Raw genomic sequence first — 15825 nt, 5'->3', positions numbered from 1 at the left:
TGAGCTAGAATGGTCTGAAAGAGCTTCATGGGTTTTGTAGGATTTGAAAAGTAAAATAGGAGGCATTGCAAGTAAAATAAACTTGGCAGTTAGTAGGTGCAAGAAACATTTAGGGAACTGTCATTGCCTGGAACATGACTAGGGAGAGCTTTTAACAGTAGACTGCTTGCTCTGATCCCTGTACTTGTTAAAGTCATCAATGTGCAGGTACCATCTCCTTGGAAAACAGTCTTCACTCCTACAGAATAAGGGATAAACTGAGCAAGGGCAAAAAAAACCCCACTCCTATAAAATGCAGGTTTTCCAAAAATAATTGCTAATTGACATTTGTTCTTTTATAGTAACGGAATTGCTTTCAGGTTTGGGGAAACACAAACGAAGAGATAAACTGTTATAAAATAAAACCAAAACCAGGCATAAATCTTTACATATAAGAGACTAACTGGGGACACCTGGGTGGCTTAGTTGGTTAAACATCTGCCTTTGGTTCAGGTCATGATCCCAGAGTCCTGGGATGGAGTCCCACATCGGGCTCCTTGCTTGGCAGGGAGCCTACTTCTCCCTCTGCCTGCTTCTCCCCCTGCTTGTGCTCTCTCTGACAAATAAATGAATAAAATCTAAAAAAGCAAAACAAAAACAAAAAAGAGAGAGAGAGAGAGACACTAACTGCAGGCATGAGCTTCAACCATATGAGTATTTTAAATTTCAAATTAAGACAAGGTATTTGGAAGCACTCACTTTGCCTAAGTGCTGGTGCTGAAATAAAGTTTAGATTCCATTATTTTATGAAGTGAAACAGCTTTCAGGAGGGAATACAAGTTTAGTTACGCCATCTTCAAGGAAATGGTGACGAAATAAGATTGTTCTTAGAAAATGAGGCCAAATAGGTCTAGGATAGGTCAGCACTTAAGTAGCCAGCATGCTCGAATTCAGGGAAATTAAGATACAACTTCTACTCTTAAGAAGCTCACAGTCTTGAAGAGTAGACAGTCAACCAATAATTACAAGTCAGAAGGATAAGTGTTATACTACAGAGGGCTATGGGGGCATAGATGTGCTGCTTGCCTACCACGTGATGATGCCTACTAGGAGATATGACCAACAGCAACAAAATTATATGATTAACTGCTCAGGAAAGAAAGAAGGGGAGGGGAGAATAGGAGGAAAATCTTTCCCTGCATATTTAGAGAACAAGGAATAAGAAAAGTTGTGTGTTTTGAAATGAATGTCGCAAATCCAAATAGGCATAACTTCAACATCAACTAGGCTGCTTAAATCTGTTAAGGGAGTTATGAATGAGTCATGAGCTGCACGGTAGCAGTCCTAGTCACTGTTGTCACAAATTCTCTAGTCTAGGAGCCTTGTAATGAAGGCACAATACTGAAGTTTAATTGCAGCCAGCTATTTAAATCAAGGCATCACTGCTTTAAAAAAAAAAAAAAAAGTCCTCATTAGGAACACTTTGAAGGGAATGGAAAGAAGGCAACCAGATGGCTGTCTGGGTTGTGGTAGTTTAGAGTGTTTATTACTAGTGATAAGGACATGTTATTAAAACAGCAGACTTAAAGATTCTAAAAACTACATATTAGATCAGACTATTAGAAATCATCTAACCTAAATCTTGCTTCATGGAAGGGAACGATTATTTAGCTGCCTATTATGTGTCAAACAGAATTTGGAGTTCTGCAAGAAAAGGTTCCCCATTTTAAAGACAAGGAAATACAGTCTCAAATGTAAAATTATTTGCCCAGAGCCACTTTCAGTAGCACTGGAGCTTGGATTTAGACTCAAGTATATGTCTGGTTCCAAAGTGCTCTTTCTACTACACCATGATAGTGAGTCCCAGCAAGAGGAAAAATAAATTGACCAGAGCCACATGGCTTATTAGCAACAAAGATAGGATTTCCACTTACACCCAGAAAAAGTCCATAGCAAAGAACACACATAAATGCAGGGTAGAAAAGGAGTGATAGGGGCTCCTGGGTGGTGCAGGAGTTAAGCGTCTGCCTTCGGCTCAGGGTGTGATCCCAGCATTCTGGGATCAAGCCCCACGTCAGGCTCTTCCGCTGGGAGCCTGCTTCTTCCTCTCCCACTCCCCCTGCTTGTGTTCCCTCTCTCGCTGGCTGTCTCTTTCTGTCAAATAAATAAATAAAATCTTTAAAAAAAAAAAAAGAAAAGGAGTGATAGTAAACAACTTAGCCTTCTCCTATGGTTTGGATGACTAGAATTTTCAACATAACCTCTTCCACTTTTTAAAAAAGATTTATTTATTTATCTGAGAGAGAGAGTACACACACACATATGTGTGTGCAAGAGCGGGGTTGGACGGGGGCAGAGGGAGAGCAAGAGAGAGTCTTTAAGCAGTCTCTGCACTGAGCTTGGAGCCTGATGCAGGGCTTGATCTCATGACCCTGAGATCAGGAACTCAGGCAAAACCAAGAGTCAGATGCTTAACCAACTCTGCCATCCAGTTGGCACCATCCAGGTGCCCCTTCAACATAACCTCTGAATCACCAAAATTTATTGGTAGTATGTGCTTGGGGACTGGTTGTCAAAACTATATTTTGAAGAACACCTAAGCGTGGCATATAGTTGGACCATTCTTAAAGTAGCACTATTAATTAAAACTTTCTTCTCTAAACACACACACACACACACACACACACACACACAAAAACCAACCAAACAAAAAAACCCGACTAATTCATGACATGAAGGAATAAGTTTTCCTAACCAACCAGAAGTGTTTTCTCAAATCTGACATCAAGTAACATAACGAGGAGGGCTCATTACCTTTAAAAACAAAATTCAATTATCCAATTTTGCAGACACTAAGAAGAAATAGATTTGCTAGTAATAAACCTGGCAACAATGGAAAAAGGGACATTTACTCAGAAGTACTTAGGTCAAGGGGCTCAAACCTAGCACAAGGTGGAAAGGGAGAAAAGAGGGAGAGAAAGAGATTGATTACTTCCTATACCCATGCTACAGTGAAAACAGTAGAGAATGTGTAGTCGAAAGGCATCAGTCTCCCCCAACTTGCTAAAATCAGGCCTTGGGTTACATGCCATTTACTGTCTACTCTAGACATTCCTTCTCCACTTCTCACCATTCTCTATTTCCTAGCAGAATTTCAGATTATTTTAGTAGCTATTGGAGATATCTTGTTATCTTTCCTCCAGCCCAAGGGAGTGAATGAGAACTGGTCTAAACCAGTCTTAGTAATTCCATTCCCTACTGCCAGTGATTGGTCTTAGGATGCACATGTAAACCAGTTCTGGACGATGAGACTTAAGGGAAAAAGTGGCCGGGGAATTTCCCTTTCCAGAAAACAAAGAAAAAAAAGACAAGCTTAGCTAGGAAAAGGCCTTTGCTTCTATTCCTTCCTTTTTATTTGGAAAGATGGAATAAAGGTAAGATGAAAGTAGACTTGCAGCAGCCATCTTACAACCAAAAGGTGACTGCAACAAAAGGAAAATCCAACACTTCTAAGGACGGCAAAATTAAGGGTGCACGGGGTCCTTAATGATATAGCTGATGAATGAATCAACTCTGGGATTTCCTATTGATAACAAATATCCTTTTGGTTTAAAGTAAATTGTTAACAGCAAATACAATTATTTCACATTAATGTAATACTGCTAATTTGAATTTGGGGAGTTTCATAGATCTAACTGTATTTAAATAGTGTCCTATTGAGTTTTATAATTATATAAGAATAATATGGTATTTACTTATACATAAAGAATTTATCCCTAGCTTTATTTTGTCCATAATTAAGTGATATTACATTAGATATAATTTAGGCAAACAGTTGGGATCTGAAAATTTTTCCTTCAAAGGGATTCATACACATTGAAAGCATCATATTTCCTCAAAAAAGACTCAACATCATAAAAATGTTTATTCTAAGTTAATTTACATATTTAATGTAATCCAAATAAAAATACTGTGAGGACTTTTTTTTTCTGGTACTAGTTTGATTAGAAAGTTTATTTGTATATTACTCAGCCATAAAAAAGAATGACATCTTGTCATTTGCCAACAACATGGGTGGACCTAGAGAGTGCTATGCTAAGTGAAATTAAGACAGACAAATACCACATGCTTTCACTTATATGTGGAATCTAAAAAACAAAACAAATGAATAAATGAACAAGAAGCAGAAAAAGACCCATAAATACAGAGAACAAACTGATGGTTGCCAGAATGGAGGGGAATGGGGAGATGGGCAAAATGAGTGTGGGGAATGAGAGATAACGGCTTCCAGTTATGGAATGACTACGTCATGGGGAATAAGAGGTATAGCATAGGGAATATAGTCAATGGTATTGTAATAGCATTGTATGGTGATGGATGGTAGCCGCACTTGTGGTGAGCACAGGATAAAGTATAGACTTACGAAATCACTATGTTGTACACCTGAAACTAACATAACATTGTGTGTCAACCATACTTAAGAAAAAAAAGTTTATTTGTAAGAATAAACAAGTTACAGGAGCCAGGGAAATCTTAAAAAAGAATGAGGGGGAAGCTACCTCTACCATCTTCTAAAACATATTAAAAATGTCTCTGTAATTAAAGTGTAGTAGTGGCACATAAATAAATAGGCCAATGGGAAAAGAAAGAAACTTAACAGATCCAAATCTATGTGAAAATCTGGTACATGATAAAGGCATAATTTTTTTAAACACTTTACTTATTTGTGAGAGAGAGAGCGAGAGCGAGCGCATGAGCAGGGGGGAGGGGCTGAGGTAGAAGGAGAAGCAGACTCCCCGCTGAGCAGGGAGCCCAACCTGGGGCTCAATCCCAGGACCCGGAGATCATGACCTGAGCCAAAGACAGTCGCTTAACCAACTGAGCCACCCAGGCGCCCTCATAAAGGCATCATTTTAATCCATGGGGGAAATGACTAATTTTTATTGAGGTGAAATTCACATAATGGAAAAAGGACTTTTTAATAAATGGTGTTACAACAACTGGATAATCTGTGGATAAAGATAAAACTGAATCTGTTCCTCACTTTGCACATCAACATAAACTTAAAATGGATGTAAAAAAAGGAACCATATAGGTACTGGAAAAAAACATATATGAATTCCTTTATAACCTGGAAGAAGGAAATGTCTTTCTGTGATTCAAAATCCAGAAGAAACACATGCTAGATAGATCTGAGTACATTAAAATTTAACAACAAAACTTTTGGGGTGCCTCGGTGGCTCAGTCAATTAAGCATCTGACTCTTGATTTCAGCTCAGGTCATAATCTCGGGGTTGTAAGATCAAGCTCCATGTCAGGTCCTGCACTGGGCATGGAGCCTGCTTAGGATTCTCTCTCTCTCTCCCTCTGCCCCTCCCCAGAACCCTCGCCAAAAAAAAGAAAGTAATAAAAAACAAAAAAATAAAAACAAAACTTCTTACATAGCAAAATACATTATAAGCAAAGTAGAAAGGCAAGTGGGAAAAATATTTTTAACACTTTTAAAGAAGAAAAATCCTGAATACACAGAGCTTCAAAGAGTCACTTTGGAAAACAGTTTGGCAGTTTCTTAAAAAGTTAAACATAATTTACCATATGACCCAGCAATTCTACTCTCAGGTATTTACCCAAGGGAAATCCAAACTTATTTCCAAAGAAAGATTTGTATGTGGATGTTCATAGCAGCATTATTCATAATAGCAAAAAAATGGAAATGACCCAAGTGTTCAGCAACTGATAAGTAAGTAAAATTTGGTGTATCTACACAATGGAATATCATTCAGCAGTAAAAAGGTATGGTGTACCGATAACATGCTACAACATGGGTGAATCTTAAAAAACATTACGCCAAGTGAAAGAAGCCAATCACAAAAGGCCACTTCCTGCATGATTTCATTTGTATGAAATCTCCAGAATAGGCATCCTTGAAGACAGAAAATAGATTAGTGGTTCCCAGGGAATGAGGGAGGGGGGAAAAACTGCTAGCAGGTAAGTAGTTTCTTTATGGGATAATGAAAATGTTTTAAAATTAGTGACAATGAGTGTATTGCCCTGGATATACTAAAAACCACTGAACTGTATACTCTAAAAGGGTGAATTCTATGGTATTCGAATTTTAATTTTTAAAAACCTAATAACAAACAGAAATATTAGGATTTGCAGCTCAATATGTGAGCTTTGTCCTTTATTTCTCTATTTGTGTGACTAGCTCCTTAAAGCCTTCCTAAGACGCCTGATATCCATTATAAATTTAAGAAGCTGAAAGAAGGACTATCTAATCAGATATGAGTAATATACAGCTTACGGGAAAAAAGCTGACATTACAAAAAATTGAAAGGAGAGCTTCTACTTCATAAAGAATAAGCCTTTCTCACAGTTCTCAATATAAAATAATTTACTAGATGTCATTCCTTAAGAGCTTGTGTGTCAGGAAGCATAAGTGTTTTGCATGTATTATCTCATTCTCACAGAACTCTAAAGTAAGCAGAAATTGAAAGAAAAAAAAGACTATGAGAGGTTAAATGACTTGACCAAAGTAAATACACAAGCTGGGCTTCAAACTCAGATCTTTATCACTTTTTTTTAAAGATCTATATCACTATATTATTATTATTTTTTTTAAAGATTTTATTTATTTATTTGACAGAGAGAGGGAACACAAGCAGGGGGAGTGGGAGAGGAAGAAGCAGGCTCATAGCAGAGGAGCCTGATGTGGGGCTCGATCCCATAATGCTGGGATCACGCCCTGAGCCGAAGGCAGACGCTTAACCGCTGTGCCACCCAGGTGCCCCGAAAGATCTATATCACTTTAAACAACAATTTCGACACCAAGGTATAACAAGAGCAACAATGGATTAGAAATCTGAGTCTGGGTTTGAATCCTGTTTCTGCCATTTGATGATTTTGTGTTTTTAGGCAAGTCAAAGAACACTGAGTTTTCTCATTAAGAGAAAAATATTAATCCCTGCCCTAATGTATCTCATAAAATAATATAAAATGGCACTAATATATCTTCCAAAGTACTGTAGAAATGTTAAGAGATGACTACAGAAATGTAGTACTATTAATAACTAAAAACATATTGAAAATGAATGGTTTTAAAAATCTATAGTTTCTCTAAAGGTAACATGTACTAAAGCAGTGATTTTCAAAACATACTATCCTCTCAAGCACACCCGGGTGCTGTAGACTGAATGTTTGTGTCCCGCCCCCCCCCAGCCCCAAATTCACGTTAAATGTATTTAATTAAATGCATTTAGTTAAATGGTATTTAGAAGTGGGGCCTTGGGAGGTGATGAGGTCATGAGAGTATAGCCTTCATGAATGGGATTAGTGCCCTTAGAAAACAGAGGCCACAGAGCTTCCTTCCTCCTTCTGCCATGTGAGCACACAGCAAGAAGACTGCCATCTATGAAGCAGCACGCGGTCCCCACTGGACACAGTATCTGTTGGCAGCTTGACCTTGGACTTCCCAGCCTCCAGAAATGGGAGAAATACATTTCTGCTGTTTATAAGCCACCAAATCTATGGTATTTTTGTTATGGCAACTCAGACTAAGATACCAGTTGCAAGTAGGGATCACAAACCAAAGCAACTCCAAAATCTTTTTAATAAAAAAGTTCAAAATCACTGTTTTTGGCATCATCTACTGGTTTCTATCAAGGAACAGGCTTTCTAACAAGGAAATCAGGATTTCAGGCCTTACCCAAGAAAAAGTGTTGGGTGTTTTGAGACTAAACATAAATTGAATCCTGGTTCTGCCACATACTAGTTGGGTGACCTTTAATCTCAAGTCTGCCTTTCTTATTTATAAGTACTTGCAAGGGTATGAGCAGATTAAATAAAGTAATATACATAAAGCTACTACTACAATGACTGGCACAAAGTACCTACCTGGGAAAAGAAAGTAATTGTTATTATTACATTATCTAGCAATATTCTGGAATTACTAAGTCTAATTTGAAAAACTAAATTATGGAAACTCAAGAAAAATCATAAGCTCAAAACCACCCTGAATATGCAAACACATCTAAATAAGGTTTAATGAAATTAAAGGCAAGAGATTACGAACTGAAAGAGTTTAAAGCATAAGTCATATAAGAGACTGTCAAAGGAACAAGTCCAACTTGAGAGTAAGAGATAGATGGGGGAATGGAAAAAGATGGGTAGATATGAAAAATACAAATGAATGAATAGAAAAAGAAATAAAGAAGGATGCTCTAAAATTGGTTGAAGTGAGACTTCATAAATCAAGACCTAGGAAAAGGCTAAATGCTAGAGTATTTGCAAAAAAATAAGACGCACAACTTAAATTAAGTATTGCCAGGATAACAACTATGAATCCAAAAAACATGATGGGTCTCAGACGCTCAAGTCTTAGTCTTTAGTGGCCCTACCACTAAGCTTCTACTGCCTTAGTATGAAGAAGATTTTAGTTTGTTTTCTCTCTTTTTTTCCTTAAAGATTTAATTATTTATTTGAGAGAGAGAGAGAGTGCGCACACGCGTGCACAAACGGGAGGGGTAGAGGGAGAGACAATCTCAAGTAGACTCCACCCTGAGTGTAGAGCCCAACTTGGGGCTCCGTTTCATGACCCTGAGATCACAACCTGAGCTGAAACCAAGAGTTAGACACTTAACCAACTGTGCCACTCAGGCACCCTGAGTTTGTTTTCTTATTTATTAACAAAAAATATTGTCCCCTCTCTCTCGGTTTACCTTACAGGATACAGAATTCTCTGAATGGTTTTCTCGACTATACAGTGACATGGTAAAATGAGATCATTTCAAATGAAAGCTCTCTTTCTAGGGCAGGGAGAGAGTCTATATTACCACTAACTTCAGACTCAGCTGAGGCCTATGTTCCAATAAGGAAATAGAAAAGAAAAAGAGAGGAAAACAAGCCACTTGAGGAGCACATAAAATTCACCACTATAACTCTTTTCTTCACAATATTATAAAGAAGCATTTTTCTAAAGAACTTTATTTTCTAGGATAAGCAGTTAATAAGGAAGACCAAAGCATCTATTTAAAGAGGGTAAGTTACCAACAATTATACAATCTTCTATTCAGCAGATTTTAATTTTATTTTCCCTTAGTGTTTTTCTTTTCAGTTCCTCATCTTCAGAGAACTTGTTTCAACAAAGTGAGAAGCTGAGCTCTAAACTTACCTGTAGCATGTATAGTTATTAAAAAGCTATTATTTTTACATATTTTTATTGAAGAGTGCTGGCATACTAAAGGACCAAGTTTTAGTTTAAGAAAGGAAGCAATTAAGACACATACACAATCAGTGTTACATTTATTTTTATACTCCAGGTTAATTTTCCCAAATAATCTGTCATGGATCAGTTTCTAGATCCTCCTTATTCATGTTACAGTCTTACCTTTCTGTCTTCTAAAGCCAAAACAATCTCCGTTTTACCTTATGTGAGGCCTTCTACCACCTCTTTCCATTGTGCATCCAAAATCTATCTTCTGTTAGGGTTTTCTCACGTTTCTACTGTGTATCATAGTCAGGTCACCAATTCTTAATTTCCTCCCCTGGTTTTTTCAATCCCCCTCTCCTCATTCTCACCACCTCTCTATCCCACTGTTTTAATTTATGGGATTCTTCTTTCTCTTTATTTCAAGGACCTTCTTTCACAGTAATGCATCTCTTATCCTCATCTCTTTTTTTATCAGTTTTTGTATGTATTACTTCTTTAGAAACTAAGGTTTTTCCTTTCTAGTCTTTATTCCAAGTATATCTATCAACCCATCTCTAGAATCCCAAACACACCCTCTTGACTATCTCATACCTATTCTTTCTATCCCCCCTTTTTAAAGATTTTATTTATTTATTGGACAGAGAGAGACACAGTGAGAGAGGGAACACCAGGAGGGGAAGTGGGAGTGGGAGAAGCAGGCCTCCCGCTGAGCAGGGAGCCTGATGCGGGGCTCGATCCCAGGATGCTGGGATCATGACCTGAGCCAAAGGCAGATGCTTAACAACTGAGCCACCCAGGCGCCCCTCTTTCTACCCCTTTTCTCTTTACAGTCACTAGTCTCCAGAATACTATTTGATACTACAAAGACCCCTCAAACCCAACTGCCTATATAATTCCCTCTGCTTTCCAGTGATTACCTCTCCCATTACCTCTCCTCATATCCCTCTCTCCTACACCTGAGTAACCCTAATCTCGCACAAGCCATTCAACAACCTAAAATTCCCCAAACCTATCTCTTCAAACAGTTCCTCCTTTCCCAGTAAATGGTTTTCCCCAAAACATTTTAACAGGCTACTCAATGCTTCATTAATTCTGAGTCTTATCAACCAGTGTATACCTTCCATCAGACTTATTTGCCTGGAAAAATCAACTATCGAAATTTCCTCTTTAAACTTCCCATACCTTATCTCTGCATCACTTTCATTCACTAAACCCTGTTCCCAGTCTCTTCTCCACCTCTATAGCCCATGGTCACTCTCTAAACACCTTATCACTCCTCCCCTTACTCCCTACCCTCACTTCTCAGTACCTTCCTATTACCCTTACCAGTCTGCTTGGCTATATTTTCCATCTTTTCTTAGCCCTATTTTCAAGCTTTCTCAGTTCTCCCTTAAGAGACCTAATCTCTTAATCATCACCTCACTCCCTGAATTTGCCTCTTACACCACTAGGAAACTCTCTCTAGAACCTTCTGCTCCCTAGTTTTCTTTCCTTCAACCCTGCCTCAGGTGTTCTCATTTCCCTTAGCTTTTTTTTTTCTTAAGGTGTTTTTTTTTTTTTTTTTGATTTTATTTATGTATTTGACAGAGAGTACAAGCAGCGGGAGCAGACTCCCTCTGTGCAGAGAGCCCCACGTGGGGTTCCATGGCGGGACCCTGAGATCCTGACCTGAGCCGAAGGCAGACGCTTAACCCACTGAGCCACCCAGGCGCCCCTCCCTCAGCTTTTCTAATATCTAGTTCTTTCGGTCTTCTTACTCTTCCCAAATCCTTCCCTAGTTGTTCCCGTAATTCCCCTCAACTTTTCTCTCAGTCATTCCCCATGTCTCTCAACCCTCCCCGACAGGTATTCCCCGACTTTTGTCACCTCTACTACCTTTCCTTAAAGCTCCTCCATCACTTCTTCTGGAGGTGCCTCCTACATCTCTTAAATTATCCTCTCGGCTTTCTCAATCTTTGCCTCATTCCCTCCTTCTTTCAATACTACTTGTCCTCCAATTTCCATTGACTTGGCGCCTCCCCTAGTTCCCAAATCCGCCTTCAACACCATCTAAACGTCTCCAGGCCGCCGCCAATATTCTCTCCCATCCTTAGCTTCCCTTGCCGTGCCGCTCTAAACGCCCAGAAACACCATTCTCCAATGGCTGGGGCCTGGCCTCTAGGGAAAGGGGGTATGGGTCACGTACCCCATTCGCATCTTGGCTCCGCTCTGACTGCCCCCGCTGCCAGGGAGAGGTGGGCGAGAGGGCAGGCGGCCGAGGTGCATGCTCTTCTCGAGGGCCGACATGAAGGGAAGGCCTCAGGTAGTCAAACAGTAGCCTAAGCTTCGTCCCACGCTAAGTGCGGCCCAGCCGGTCACAGCTCGCTCCCCTAGCGACGCCCAGTGCCTTTGGACAGCACCCAGCTACCGGCAGCACCGCCCACCGCCCACCGGCTCCGTAAACTCCGCCCCCTCGCCTCAGCGCTTCCACCGGAAGTGCGCAACAACCCTCCACAAAGGAAGCTGGGTAACGGAGTCTACGGATCTCTCAGACCTCAAGCGGAGACCTCATCGAGCCTCGCCGGAAAGACAAGCGCTCCTGAAGGCAATGCACCCTGGGCAATGAAGTCCTCAAAGGGCCAATCCCTTTGCGCTTGCGCAGCTGGCGGCGACAGTGGCCAACCTCGCAGAGGTAGTGTAGCAGAGCATGCTGGGTGTTGTAGTCTATTTGCGGGAAGAAGTCTTGGCGCCTTTCCTTCTCATCGCTTCTTTCAGACTGTTACAGGAAGAGCCGCTTCTTCCTGCTTCCCAGGCTGCCCGGCGGCTCCGGTTGCCGGGGAACGCAGGCGCCTTGGGAAAGGATGGCGGGAGGACACGGCTTAGGTGCTGTTCAGTTCAGAGCCGGAGTTCTGTTGGTGAGGAAGAGCTCTGGCTCGTCATGAAACAACGAAAAGGCCAGGGGCCTTTGGGCGTCCGTGGCCGTAAGAAAAGAGGTAACCTGAACGACCAAAGGTTGAGGAAAGAGGAATGAGGCGGAGTTAGGGGAGCTAGGTGTAAAGAATTCTAGGGAGACTCCCACACGCGCCTGTAAAAAAGGGGGGAGAAGGGAAGGAAGGGGGAAACAACCAAGGAATCAAAAGGCTAAAAGAGAAGGCAATTGGCCCTGCAACGAATGGAAAGGAAATAGGGGATGAAGTGGGCGGGACAAAACGGGCGAATAAACGGGGCGAGGTGAGGGCTAAAAGGGTACAGGCAGAACGTTCTAAAGAAAGGGAATAAAAAATTCTAGGAACTTTTTTAACTTTTTGAAGTGAGATATATCTGACATTTAACATTATCATAGCTTTAGGTTGTACAGCATGATTGAATATTCGTATATATTGTGAAATGATGACCGCAGTAAGTCTAATTAGCATCTATCACCGTACAATTACTAAAAAATTTTTTTCTTGTCATGAACATTTTTAAGATGTACTCCTTTAGCAAGTTTAAAGTACAGTACACTATTAACTATAGTCACTGTGCTGTACATTACATCCCCATGACTTAGGAGGCTTTTGATAACAAAGTTAAATGTGTGTCTGTGTGGGAGGGTATACCTTTGGAGTTCCACATGGACGGGAAGACTCCTAAGTTGGAGAGGTGCTATGTCAATAATTCTAATAGGCAAGGATCATGTTTTATACATCACTGAATCCCCAAAAAGTAGCACAAAGCAGGAGTTGGTAAATGTTGGCTGAATGAGTCAAACATGAGACAATCAGAAAGCATGAAGGGCTACAGGCAGGAGTTGGGAAAGATAGTTGTGGAGGAGAGAGGAAGAAAGAGTGGGGAGTGACCAGGTGTGGTAGTGTTGGAGTGGGGGTGAAGGCCTGAGGATCTCTGAAGGATCTGAGAGGATGAAAGCGTGTGTAGTAAGAGGACCTTATCAGGATAGTAGGCTTAAGGAGAAACCTGCTTACCAGAAGAGCAGGGAAATGTTAGCTGCAGAGAAAAGAGTCGCCCTAGTAACCTAGGGCAGATGAGGAAACTGGAAATTGAATCTCTGTGGGGCTGCCTCCAAACAACAAACTTTGTGTGACTTTGCCTTTATAGGTAAAATGGTATTAAGAATAGTGACAGTACATTAGGCCATTGGATTGAGACTGAATCTACTGTCTGGAAATGAATCTTATCCAAGCTGTTTAAAGATAACTAAAGCAGTTTTGAGGCAGTACCTCTCCTGCCAGGAATGATGGGATGATATGAAATAGAAGCATGGATATATTCAGTGTTGGTGCTCCCAGTGCCAAACCAGTCAAGCATATTAGGTTGATAGGCAGATAAAAATAGAAATAACATAAGAATGTACTTCTTGCTATACCATGTGTATATATGCAGTAATGCTCATACACACAACTGTGTGTTGTTTTTATATTGAAACTAGTTATCCATAAAGATTACACTGGGTCATCTTGGACTATAGAGAAAAGAGAAGGTGTTTGCTTTAGAAATCCAAGGACTTACTTATATAGATCTCCTGATCTGACATACTCCAGTATGTTTTCTTCTTGTTAGGCATGAGCACTCTCCAGGTGAAAAGTAAGAGGAATAGAAAGGTGTGTGTAATATAGGAATGGTTTCTTTCTTTTTTTTTTTTTATTCCAGTATAGCTAACATACAGTGTTACATTAGTTTCAGGGGTAAAAATGTGGTGATTCAGCTATTCTATGCGTCACCTGGTGTTCATCATAAGTGTACTCTTTAATCCCCGTCACCTATTTCACCCATCTCCCCACCTCTTTTCTGGTAATCATCAGTTTGTTCTCTATTGTTAAGATCTGTTTCTTGGTTTGCCTCTCTTTTTTTTCTCCTTTGTTCATTTGTTTTGTTTCTTAAATTCCATATGAGTGAAATCATATGGTATTTGTCTTTCTCTAACTGATTTATTTCGCTTAGCATTATATGCTGTAGCTCCATCCATGTTGTTGCAGATGGCAAGATTTCATTCTTTTTTATAGGTGAATAATATTCATATTCCTATATATATATATAGTTTCTTAAATCTCTAAGTCATTATTAGGAGATAACTATGAATGGAAGACAGGGTTATTAAAGGAAAGTTTTATAGAAAATCATGATTAAATGCCTTTTACATTTATTATCTGTCTGAAATCCAATAAATATTATAAAAATCAATCAATATTCTCAGCCCAGTACTGTATTAAAAAATAGTGGCAGAATCTGAAGATGATAGTGTCTGTTTTCATTGAATGATTTTGGCAGGAAAGAAAATGCACAATTTAAGGTGGTCTTTGTTGAAATGCTGAGTCGTATGACTTAGTCATACGATTTAATCATTTCAGCATTGAGTGAAGGGAGTCGTTGATGTTTCATGTTTAGTGATGGTTTTAAAGTAAGAGAGGTAGGGGCGCCTGGGTGGCACAGCGGTTAAGCGTCTGCCTTCGGCTCAGGGCGTGATCCCGGAGTTATGGGATCGAGCCCCACATCAGGCTCCTCTGCTATGAGCCTGCTTCTTCCTCTCCCACTTCCCCTGCTTGTTCCCTCTCTCGCTGGCTGTCTCTATCTCTGTCGAATAAATAAATAAAATCTTTAAAAAAAAAAAAAAGTAAGAGAGGTAAAACCTGGGCATTGCAATAATAAAAAACAACACTACTTGGAAGAAAAATTTCAACTACTTCTGAGATTTTAAAAACCTATATACTATATCATTATTATTTTTTTTTAAAGATTTTTTTAATTTATTTGACAGAGAGAGAGACAGCCAGCGAGAGAGGGAACTCAAGCAGGGGGAGTAGGAGAGGAAGAAGCAGGCTCATAGCAGAGGAGCCTGATGTGGGGCTCGATCCCATAACGCCGGGATCACACCCTGAGCCGAAGGCAGACGCTTAACCGCTGTGCCACCCAGGCGCCCCACCTATATACTATATCATTATGCTTATATTTTTGAAATGCTATCTTTTTTAATTGAAGTATAGTTGACATGCAATGTTACATTAGTTTCAGGCGTACAACATAGTGATCTACAAATCTATATGTTATACTATGCTCACCACAAGTGTAGCTACCATCTGTCCCCATACAACACTATTACAATATCATTGACTATATTCCTTATGCTGTACCTTTTATCCCCGTGACTTATTCATCCCATAATTGGAAGCCTGTATCTCCCACTCTGCTTCCATCTATTTTGCCCATCCTCCCGCTCCTCTCCCCTCTGGCAACCATCAGTTTTTCCTTGTATTTATGGGTCTGTTTCTGCTTTTTGTTTGTTTAAGTTCCACATGTAAGTGAACTCATATAGTATTTGTCTTTCTCAGTCTGACTTATTTCACTTAGTATAATACCCTCTAGATCCATCCATGTTGTTTGAAGGGCAAGATCTCATTCTTTTTTTAAGGCTGAGTAATATCCCATTGCATACATACACCACATCTCCTTTATCCCTTTATCTATCAGTGGCTACTTGGATTACTTCCCCATCTTGGCTACTGTAAATAATGCTGCAATAAACATAGGGGTGCATATATCTTTTCTAATTAGTGGGGGGTTTTTTGTTCTTTGGGTAAATACCCACTAGTGGAAATTACTGGATCATATGGTAATTCTGTTTTTAATTTTTTAAGGAACATTCATACTGTTTTCCACAGTAGCTG

At 39.9% G+C, this 15825-nt stretch overlaps 2 protein-coding genes across 4 annotated transcripts in view; one reads left to right on the top strand and one right to left on the bottom strand.

Moving 5' to 3' along the window:
• PPME1 (protein phosphatase methylesterase 1) overlaps window positions 1-11653 on the bottom strand; it is a 72798-nt gene extending 61145 nt beyond the window's left edge. The window contains exon 1 of the mRNA XM_045816183.2: window positions 11373-11653. Within this exon, the coding sequence (XP_045672139.1) occupies window positions 11373-11473 (101 nt within the window). The 5' untranslated portion in view covers window positions 11474-11653. The remainder of the gene's footprint in view (window positions 1-11372) is intronic.
• A 264-nt stretch (window positions 11654-11917) lies between these two features.
• Window positions 11918-15825, top strand: part of C2CD3 (C2 domain containing 3 centriole elongation regulator) — a 130715-nt gene continuing 126807 nt past the window's right edge. For all 3 annotated transcript variants that reach the window (XR_015726931.1, XM_045816163.2, XM_045816165.2), the window contains exon 1: window positions 11918-12159. Coding sequence is in view for 2 of the 3 variants with exons in the window: in XM_045816163.2 (XP_045672119.2) it covers window positions 12105-12159 (55 nt within the window). In the remaining variant the exon portion in view is untranslated. The remainder of the gene's footprint in view (window positions 12160-15825) is intronic.

The sequence above is a fragment of the Ursus americanus genome, chromosome 16 (genome assembly GCF_024610735.1).
Source record: "Ursus americanus isolate L20-20 chromosome 16, mUrsAme1.1.p, whole genome shotgun sequence".
Classification (NCBI taxonomy): Eukaryota; Metazoa; Chordata; class Mammalia; order Carnivora; family Ursidae; genus Ursus; species Ursus americanus.
The sequence above is the reverse complement of the archived record's forward strand: the minus strand, read 5'-3'. Positions and strand labels throughout refer to the sequence as shown.